The sequence below is a fragment of the Pseudorasbora parva genome, chromosome 7 (genome assembly GCF_024679245.1).
Source record: "Pseudorasbora parva isolate DD20220531a chromosome 7, ASM2467924v1, whole genome shotgun sequence".
Taxonomy (NCBI): domain Eukaryota; kingdom Metazoa; phylum Chordata; class Actinopteri; order Cypriniformes; family Gobionidae; genus Pseudorasbora; species Pseudorasbora parva.
In genome coordinates this window covers 14112812-14124183 of record NC_090178.1, presented here as the reverse complement: position 1 = coordinate 14124183, position 11372 = coordinate 14112812, and the positions used below count along the sequence as shown (strand labels likewise).

Here is an 11372-nt window from a genome sequence, read left to right as displayed (position 1 = left end):
AAGGCATGTTTATTGGTGGTGAAATATGGTAAAAGTGATGGGAAAGAGAGGAACGTGCTATTTATGTCATAAATATGGAATCTGTACGTCAAAATGTTGTTGAAAATACTATATAAAAGACACTCAGCTTTTGAACATTTTGTTTACTCAAAAATGCATATAAAAGGCACATTAGCTGGACCTTCTTGGAAATAAAAAAGGCAGTGTTATTGAGCTACAATTTATGATACCGTTGTTGTCCAATTTTATAGCTAATTTGAAAAATGTTATGGACATTTCACTCTTCCAAGCAGTTTTCAAGAGTTACTTGCATGCCTATTACCTACACAGAAAATAGCTGGGGGGTTTCCGAGACAGCCAAAAGTGAACTGAATTGCCTAAAGGGAGTTTAGACAATCTGTAAACGGAAACTGTACTTTCCACCTAGAGAGATTCTCTGTGAAAAAATCTCAAAGCACGGATCCAGTAGGTTATCACATGCCATATTTGCTTTTCTCTAGGGAAAAATAAATGCTTTTTTCCCCTTTTCAGTCATCACATTATGTGTTTTAATTTCACAGCTTTCATGTTTTGAATTGAATCAGAGCTGTTAGGATTAAAATGAATGCATTTTGATAATTCATAATCCGGAACTGAGACCGGGCAACAGGGCAGAACGCATCTGTCATGTAGACTTCACATATTTAACCACTTCCTCTTAGATAGGTTGAGAAAATCAGCCAGACAACGTAGCTCTTAAACAAAGGGCCCACATTCTCTGAAAAGACTTGAGTTAGCCTCACAAAATATCCGCAGCCTCCTCAAGACGTTCCACACCCACGTTCTGCTGAGTCATTCAGGTAAATTAACATGAATACCTCTTAATAGACTATGCTATTTTTGCTGTTATTCTTTTTTTGTTTTATAGCTCTGCGCAGGTTCCAAAAACTGTAAATGAGATGCAAAAAAACACTTTTACAAGAAATGTAAGTGTCTGTTCCTGTTTAAGTTAAACATGTTTCTGTCTAGATATAACAATACCAACAGGAAAAGCAGGTACAAGACATTCTCTTCATGCCAACCTGATAAAAAGATGTGAAAGAATGGAAAGGGGGAAACATTGTTGACAGTACTCTTACTCAGATCAGCAAGAGATTTTAAAACAAGTATTAAAGTCAACAAGAATCTGAATTCCCAAAGAATTTTTTGAAAATAATATTATTTCCATATTATAATGACAGAGTGAAACAGGATATTCAAAAATGCACATGGGATGCACCACATCATATGTCGGATGATATCCGAGATCTTTTGAGTAATATATATATTGGTGGGATATATATTGAGTGGGATATATCAGGCAGCATGCGAACATTTTGTTCTCAAAGTTGATGTGTTAGAAGCAGGAAAAATGGGCAAGTGTAAGGATCTAAGGGAGTTTGACAAGGGCCAAATTATGATGGCTAGACGACTGGGTCAGAGCATCTCCAAAACTGCAGGTCTTGTGGGGTGTTCCTGGTTTGCAGTGGTCAGTATCTATTAAAAGTAGCCCAAGGAAGGAACAGTGGTGAACCTGTTTCATGGGCGGCCAAGGCTCATTGATGCACGTGGGGAACGAAAGTTGACCTGTGTGGTCCGGTCAAACAGACGAGCTACTGTAGCTCAAATTGCTCAAGAAGTTAATGCTGGTTCTGATAGAAAGGTGTCAGAATACACAGTGAATCGCAGTTTGATGTGTATGCTGAAAGCTGCAACAGTGGGCATCAGAACTGAACCACGAAGCAATAGAAGAATGTGCCCTGTTCTGACAGGGATCAACATGGGCAACCTGACTGGTCTATGCAGTCCCATGCACAACCAACTGATCCAGCATTTAATTATTGAGCTTCTTGACTTCTTTATTCACATTTAAATTAGCTTTGTCCCTTACAAGCTAATCTTTAAAAATACTAACACCATGTATACACTGAACGCAAGTGGCACAATGTGACACTACAAAAGGCAATATAACCCATTATTATCAGTGATGTTGTCTACACTGGATGTGCGTGGTGTGACACGGCAAATCCCCGACAGTAAACTGATGCCTCGTGAATGCAATGGCGATACTTCTCATATGAATTACAAATAGATTTGCGACGGTCACTTTGTCACATCTGTAGACAGCTTCTAGTTGTTGTGGCGGAACATCTCAATGGTTGCATCCAGTGTATATATGGTGTAATAATGTAACAACATTGTTAAATATAGTTTTTAGCAATCCATAAACTATATATTTATTTTTCATATATATTGTACATTAATGTTGTGCCTAAATTGTAGTATTTTAAACAATGGATTTTTAATTCTTTTGTCTTTTTTTAATTTAGGCAAAATAGTACACTGGAAAAAAGGGCACATTTTGAACTTTTGCAGTAGAATCGACTTGGATGTTTAAGTTATTTCTACTTAAATTATGTTAAACTGACTTTAAAAAATGAGTTACATCTTGTTTAACTAATAAAAAAAAGTTTAACATTTCTTAACTTATTCTGATGAGTTAAAACAATGTAAAAACATATTTTGTCATAACTTTTTGAACAGATAATTTTTTACAGTGTATAGAATAGTATTCTCTGCAATATTGGTGCAACCCTAAAAATTGTAAATATTCAAATATTTTTAGAAATTGGTTCAATCATAAAAATGTCTCTTTTATTGGTATGCGGTTAGATGAGACCAGGAACCCATGCAGCTAACAAAATACATTCTAAAAATGTTTTGCTAACATTCCCATTAAGTTATGAAAACGTTATTTCTGAACATTCAAAAATCATGTTTTTGTTTTACCCTTTTGAGAACATTATATATCTGAATGTTCTATTAATGTTGCTTAAATAATGTTTGTTCATAACTTTGAGAGAACCTTCTAAGTTCTAAGTACGTTACCTGTTAGCTGGGAACGTGCATTAAGAAAGGCTTGTAGTCATTTTTCCAGCTGTTTCGATCTTAAAATAATCTCATTCTCCCTGCAGACTGCATACAGAAATGATAAAACATTTCATCCTTTTGCTTGCCATCTTGGTCCTCGCCATTATAACATTAAACACTGAGGAGGAGCTGAAGGAGACTGGGTTTGGAAATCCACCACCCCGACATGGACTTGCTCTACTTAAGTGGTATGTGAAAAATTGCATTGACAATAACATGGTGGCTCTCTGTAATCCCGTGGCTGGAGAGTTTGGGTTCCATGTGTTTCATAACAGCGGGTCCCTGCTCCCTCCACTGAAGGACAAACGGACATATACGTACTTCACCATAGGAAACCTTCACTACCGGCACTCTGAGGATCTTCCCTATGAAGTGAGGAAATACTATGATCCACATAATAAAGTGAGCAACATGGACAGAGTCATTGTGAAACTCAACATGAACAAGAACAAAATCGAGGAGATCTACATATCAGAGCATTATAATCCTCTCAGAACTTTTCAACTAGCTCCATCTCTCATCGAGGACTTACGTCGGCATCAGAACTCAATGCAGAAGCTTTTCCCAATAATCTCTCAAAACGTATTTACCTGAGTTTTTACGTATTTACCTATTACAAAAATAATTGTTTACTACCCCATTAGCTTCCACTTTTTCCCCACAGCAGATGCCTTTCGCACTTTCAGATTTATCTAAACAACTTTTTCTACTTCTTCTTTTTTCTTCTATATTAGCCAATTTTATACCACTTCTCAATTTCCTTCTCTCCATCACATGCCACAAAACAATTTAGTAACTTCCTCCATGAAACTGAACCTGGACTTTGAACCTTTGTGGGTTTACTTTTTAATGCAATTATTAACATTTGCCTACCTTTGGTCATATTTATTATATATATATATATATATATATATATATATATATATATATATATATATATATATATATATATATATATATGCTTTGAAGATAAAGTGTAGACTCAATTGTGTACAGTGCATTTTTTTCTTTATTAATAAGTTTTCTTAACCAAGCTTAACCTGCATCCTGATCTCAAGATATATATTCATAGACTATTCTTAGTGTTTGCATGCACATTTTGTGTGTTTAAATATACACTGAAAAAGACAATACAAAAACTAATTGACAGCATCAAAGTATTTACAAAAGCTTTTAAAAATGTGTATAATATATAAAAGAGTTGTACATTTTTAAAAGCTATCTGTATATGTTCAACCAATTGGGTATGGAAACATTTCCATGTATACATGCAACACGGTATATCCTGTATATTTTATGTATATTGTGTATCCACTTTGTATCTTATTGTTTGATTGTTTGTGTGCAATAAAGTTTATATATATTAAAATGTCTTAAAAATATATATAATTTCTGTAGTTCCATTTGTAGTTCCGGTGATGTAGTAGTAGAAAAAATACACATTTCACATTTAATTCTTTAATTCTAATGTAATTCAAATGATCAAAATCCCTCTTTGAAGAAAAGCTAAAGGTTTGCATTCAGTAATTCTTTATTAATGCAAATGCAGGACATTGCCCTTCTAGGAATCTAAAACAAAAGGAAGACCCCTGACAATAAAACATTATACAGCATTTTGCATAATGTAAACATCTGCCTTTGTATATGCATGTGCCTGAAAGCAGCAGATAGTGACCGATTAATAATTCACAAAAGAAAGTGTTTTGTTATTGTGACATAATTTAATGTGACAGATGTAAATGCATCCAATCTGGCAATAAAGATCATCACACTACACTTGAAGAAATGTGTAAAGTTTCCCATAATGTTATGAAGTGTTTATTTATTTATTTTATTTTTTCAAATTTAGCCAGTCTACAAGAACTACAAGTTATTTGATAAAGAGCTAGATAAGCATTAAAATGTGAGTGGACACATCATATAAATCATGGGACAAAAGTGTGAACAATGTCAAGACAAGAGTGGACATTACAATAGTTTGTAAATCACATATTTGGGTGAAACTATAACATGAACAAAGCAGCCCTCCTACCAAAAACCAGGAGTGCTTATGGACATACCTATAGTCTGAATATATATTCTGAAATGTCTTTAGTGTTGATTATATATCATCACTGTCTAATATGCTTCTGCAATTTAAAATACATGGCCATAAGACAACTCCCAACAGTCTTCTTTTTAATAAGTCAAGAGATCTAATATTAACAACTGTCATAAACACACCACAGCCCATTTCTCTGGCAAAATCTTTATAGCACTACAGACTCTGAACAAATAGCACGCCTAATTGCCTACATATTCCATTGTGTTAAGATTAGACATTACGGTGTATTAATGACATCATTTGCATGAATATATTTATGAAAATAATGCCAAAAATGTTTCTTCTCTACTAGCCCGTTTATTTGACCACTTCTCTATTTCCTTCTCTCCATCACATGCCACATTACAATTCAGTAACTTCTTCCATGAAGCTGCACGTGGACTTTGAATCTGAGTGGGTTTACTGTTTACTGCAATATTTAAGAGTTGTTAACGCAAGTATATTTTATTTTTATTATTTTTGTATTATCTTCTCAGTCATTATGTTTGTGCTGTGGAAGATGAAAAAATATCCTCTTATGTGTAAACATGCCTGGCAGTAAAGCTCTTTCTTATTCTGAATTGGTGAAGATGCGATTGAGTATTTACATCTTAACAGTTCTGGTTTATGTCTGAAGTACTACTAGAGTAAATTTGACCAGAAAACAATTACATTTAACATTTCGCCCTGCCGTATTATCTATCGAGAATAATGTTCAGGAATTACCGCTGTATGTATATAGAAAACTCTGTCATCATCCCTGCACGTAGGCCTACCTATTAACGCATCAATTGGATGCTAATAAATCTGGGGACGTTCCCTCTATGAATAAAGTAATAATGTTATGTGTGCAGTTTGTCAAAAATTACTATGAAATTGACTTTACCAGGTTTTTGTTTGTCAATGGCAAAGTCGTTTTCAGCACAGTGGTTTTCAGTTGCCTCAAAATAGCAATGCACCAAAAATGCACCTGAACACGTTTTTAGACCAGCACGCCTATGGGTAAACAGATGGGCACAAGTGCATTTTCTATTTAAACAACGTGGGCGCTGGACATGAAAATGATAATTGCGTCGAGCTCAAACTAGCAACAACAAAAAAACACTTGCATTAAGCTGGCGTCGCATTGCGCTAGGTGATAGGACCCTCGGTCTTTTTGAATGGACGTTCCCCAAACCGGAAATGTCACCCATTGAAAAGGAAATAAACTCGTCAGGAAAAGATGGATGCACCCTTAAAAATAAAGATGCTAGGAAGAACCAAAAATGGGGTCTCACGGTAATGCCATTAAAAGAACCATTTTTGGTTCCCCAAAGAACCTTTTTTTGAAAGGTTCTTTAAAGAACCATTTTTTAACCATTTTATAGTCTAAAGAACTTTTTGCACTACAAATAACCTTTTGTTTAATGGAAAGGTTCTTTAGATATTAAAGGTTCTTCCTAGAACCATATGCCCTGCCAAAGAACCATTTAAGAACCTTTATTTTTAAGAGAGTAGAGAAGAAAAGATTATCGCAACTTCCAAATTCAGTGCTGACTTTAAATGCTACCTGTCAATGGCTCAAATAAAAATTTAATGGAATTTAATGAGAAGTGACGATCATAGACTTAAATCTAATGTTTCACTCTGTCTGCCCATGACAAAGAGATGACCATTGTTGGCTTTTTCCACCAAATCTCTTTTTTTCCCCATTTTTCTGTTCAGCTATAGGGGGGAAGTCAGGAGCACTTTGACAGAATTCTAAAGCAGCAGAAAGAACAGATGTCTTGGGATGATTAATGTGCCTCTCCTCCTCTCCACTGAAGAGCAGTGAGTCTGTGCCTCTTGCACCCTCCTCTCAGAGTTACTGTGCAGAGTCCCTCCCTCCCGTCCCCCAGAGTCAGGGCCACCCTCCAGCTCTGCATCTCGCCGCCCGGCTCACTCTAACCGAGGTATGATGGGAAGGTGAGCGGCAAGGGCCAGTCAGTTTGAAGACAGTAATATACCATCTGAAAATCCAACGCTCGTGAACATTGAGGGCAGGATATCTCACTGTAGACAAGGTTTTAGGTGAAGGGCCTCTGAGAGATGAAGTGATTTTGTGAAGATAATGAGCGATATTAAACAACACAGTTCTGTTTTCTCGTAGTGGGTTATATTTTGACACCTTTGGAGTGGTCTTGAGACAAATGCACTTGGTGATCAATGAGCTTTGGTCGATTGAGTAGGAGTTTGGAGGGCAGGTTTGTATGCTCAGGGGATTACACCTAAATCCCACAGATAGAGATGGGCAGAAAGATGATCAGAAGCCAAGTGTGTATGTTTCTACTGGTCAGGGATGTTACAGCTATAAAAACGCTTAAAGCATAGAGCAATCCTGCCCCCTATTGGAAGATGATGGATGAGGAATTTTCCCTCATTATCAGACTAAACTAAGGCTGCATCTATTATGCATACTTCTATATGTGAAAACAGAATGCGAAAGTATTCACAGTATTCATAAAACAAGAATGATCAGAGCATCGCGCTAGCAAACACAAGGTCATAGGTTTGAAATCCAGTGAGTACACATATTATTGTGACTTTTAAATGCAGTTACATCTTTCATTCCCTATAGGGGGGTTACATTTTTTAGATGCAACAAACCCCCAAATTAATCATCCTCATAGGAAGGACAGCCATCCTAAAACTGAACAGGCATCTACAGTATAGTTCCTTGCATAAATGAACACTATAAATATGTTTTTCTACTCATTAGGTTACATTTACATTTTATTTATTTATTATATATTTTTTGAATTTGTATGCTGTTTTCCTCGAAACGTTTCCTTGCGGCCCCCTGGGGGTCCCTATATGCAGTTTAAAAGCCTTTGCTCTATGAGAACTGCCTATTAAAAATGTGGCTATAATAGGCTGGTATTAAATATTAATGCTTACCATTTGTATTTTACATCTCAGTTTTTATATAAATGCACAACAGTAAGTGCTCTTAAACATGAATTCAGACATCTCTGGGTATTAATAATCTCCCAAAACACTTGGTTTTCATTAAGCGATGTTATGACAGGTCAACAAAACTGAACAAAAGAGCTTGAAACGTGGGTCATGAATCATAATTACAGATAATATGAGTCTGTTCAGGAAAGACGTCACAAAAAATTACAGTGAAGAAGCTGTGTGTGTATGTGAATGTGTGCATGTGTGCGTATGTGTGCGTGCATTTTCTGGTGAACACTATTATTGGGACAAAATTTCCCCACAAAGATGGCAATATGCTGGCAATGTTGTTTTTGAACATGTAAAAATGCAGATTTTTTTCTGTGATGGGTAGTTTTAGGGATAGGGTTTGTGTAATGGGATAGAAAATAAAGTTTCCTGTAAGGTTTAGGGGCAGTGTACCTATAGGGAGACAGAATACACAGTTTGTAATGTGCAAAATCCATTACACCTATGGAAATTCCCTAGCTGCTGTGTGTGGGGGGTTAAACCCTGTTATGGGGACAAAATGTCCCCACAAAGATGGCTATATCTGAAATCCTTGTCCTTGTGTCCTTGTGGGGACATTTTTTGGTCCCCATGAGGAAAACGTCTTATAAATCATACAGAACCATGTTTCCAGTGATGGGTAGGTTTAGGGGTAGGGGGGTGAGAAAATACAGTTTGTACAGTATAAAAAACAATTACACCTATGGAATGTAAAACATGGAAACACAACATGCGTGTGCGTGTGTGTTTGTGTGCGCAGACAGACCTCAGTATCATGTCAGGTGCAGACACACACATATCAATAGCCAAAGTCCCCGCTCATAACATCATAAACAGCTTCTTCTCCTCTATGTGGCAGAAATGGGCCTGAGGCAACGAGCCCAGAAAGCTGATGATGAAGCAGGCTGCCAGACTTGAGTGTCCCCCGCCAAAGTGTTTCAGGAGGCAGTAGTAATTGATCGGCCAGGAGAAAAGCACGAGTGAAAGAGATGATGTCTGGAGAGACTGCCAGCCTTAGTGTCTAATGGGCCTCATCTCTTCTCACACGTGCAGGCTCATTTTTCTTTACTACCTCTCAATCTATCTGAGCCACATTTAAAGAGAAGTCTACATTTATATCCTACTTTTGCTTACATTCAAGACTGGAGAGTGGACTAGAAATGTATTATGAATTAATGTTATTAAAATATATTATTAATTAATTTAACATTTTAATTCAATAAAAAAATACATTTAAAATATTTATGAAATAAAATATATTAATTAATAGTATTATATTCACACAATGACTGAACAACAATATAAATAGTGTCGCGGTTGTCTTTACTATGAGTCCACTTTAGAACAAAATAAAGTTTATTAACCCCTTAACTGTCACCGTCCAACAGGTGGGCACTCTTTTTTGATGGCCTTTTTTTTGTACCCTATATTTTAGTAATCATCATAAATTAGGTATCATTTGAAAGCTTACGAGCTCAAAAAAAATTCATCCTGTGAAAACTGTTTTGAAATGGATGTTGTGTTACCATGGAAACGGTTCTCAAATTTCTTCTAGCAGGCTCCTCCCATAGTGGGCATTGTCATGTTTCATATTACAACCTTTATTTTAACTACTTTATAATCAAAATCTTTTCTAATCTTGACAAAATACATATCACCGGAAAGGTCAGAGTCTCAATGTTCCATATTTGGTGACTTTTTGTGATGGAAGTGATATTTGGACAGAAATTTACAGCAAAATGCTTTTTAAAAAACAATCTATGGAATGTGTGACACTCGGTGGCTATTTTTAGTACTGTGCCTAAACAAAATCTTAATTTTTGTGAAATCAACTTGCAACTTGGTTAGACACATGGCTTTGCTTTTATAGTAATTTTAGAGTAAAACATGTTTTGTAAAATATATATTCTTTATTAAATAAAAATATTTTATTTTATAAAGAATACTTCAAGAACACTTCAGCAATCATCTGCTGAGTGTTTTCTTTAAAACAAGACCAAACTGAGGTTTATATTCCAATGCATTCTTCAATTACAGCCATTTAAGTTTGGATAGTGCATTTTCATGTCTATTTTTTTTTGGGGGGGGGGGGCACACCATATTGACAGAAAAACAGAATTGTTGACATTTTTGCAGATTTATTAAAAAAGAACAACTGAAATGTCATATGGTCCTAAGTATTCAGACCCTTTGCTCAGTATTTAGTAGAAGCACCCTTTTGATCTAATACAGCCATGAGTCTTTTCACACCCGGACTTGGGGATCCTCTGCCGTTCCTCCTTGCAGATCCTCTCCAGTTCTGTCTGGTGGACAGCCATTTTCAGGTCTCTCCAGAAATGCTCAATTGGGTTTAAGTCAGGGCTTTGGCTGGGCCATTCAAGAACAGTCACTGAGTTGTTGTGAAGCCACTCCTTCGTTATTTTAGCTGTGTTCTTGGGGTCATTGTCTTGTTGATAGGTGAATATTCGCCCCAGTCTGAGGTCTTGAGCACTCTGGTAAATGTTTTTACACTCTGGATATCCCTGTACTTGGCCGCATTCATCTTTCCCTCAATTACAATCAGTTGTCGTGTCCCTGCAGCCCACATCATGATGCTGCCATCACCATGTGCCACTGTTGGGACTGTATTGGACAGGTGATGAGCAGTGCCTGCTTTTCTTCACACATACCATTTAGAATTAAGGCCAGAAAGTTATATCTTGGTCTCATCAGACCAGAGAATCTCATTTTACACCATCTTGGAGTACTTTAGGTGTTTTTTAGCAAACTCCATGCAGGCTTTTGTGTGTCTTGCATTGACAAGAGATTTCTGTAGGGCCACTCAGCAATAAAGCCCCGACTTGTGGAGGGTTGCAGCGATGGTTGACATTCTATAACTTTCTCCCATCTCCCGACTGCATGGAGCTCAGCCACAGTGATCTTTGGGTTCTTCTTTACCTCTCTCACCAAGGCTCTTCTTCCTCGAATAGCTCAGTTTGGCCGGACAGCCAGATCTAGGAAGGGTTCTGGTCATCCCAAACGTCTTCCATTTAAGGATTATGGAGGCCACTGTGCTCTTAGGAACCTTAAGTGCAGCAGAATTTTTTTTGTAACCATGGCCACATCTGTGCCTTGCCACAATTCTGTATGTGAGTTCTTCAGGCAGTTCCTTTGACCTCATGATTCTCATTTGCTCTGACATGCACTGTGAGCTGTAAGGTCTTATATAGACAGGTGTGTGGCTTTCCTAATCAAGTCCAATCAGTATAATCAAAAACAGCTGGACTCAAATGAAGGTGTAGAACCATCTAAAGGATGATCAGAAGAAATGGACAGCACCTGAGTTAAATATATGAGTATCACAGCAAAGGGTCTGAATACTTAGGACCCTGTGATA

The 11372-nt window shown here is 36.8% G+C and overlaps 1 protein-coding gene across 1 annotated transcript; it reads left to right on the top strand.

Annotated features, from left to right (window-relative positions):
- Positions 1-708: 708 nt before the first annotated feature.
- si:ch211-198c19.1 (uncharacterized protein LOC100151013 homolog) lies at positions 709-3841 on the top strand. Its single transcript, XM_067449575.1, has 2 exons — positions 709-839; positions 2994-3841. The coding sequence occupies exon 2, from the start codon at positions 3007-3009 to the stop codon at positions 3541-3543; it is 537 nt and encodes a 178-aa protein (XP_067305676.1). The 5' UTR covers positions 709-839; positions 2994-3006; the 3' UTR covers positions 3544-3841.
- Positions 3842-11372: the final 7531 nt, after the last annotated feature.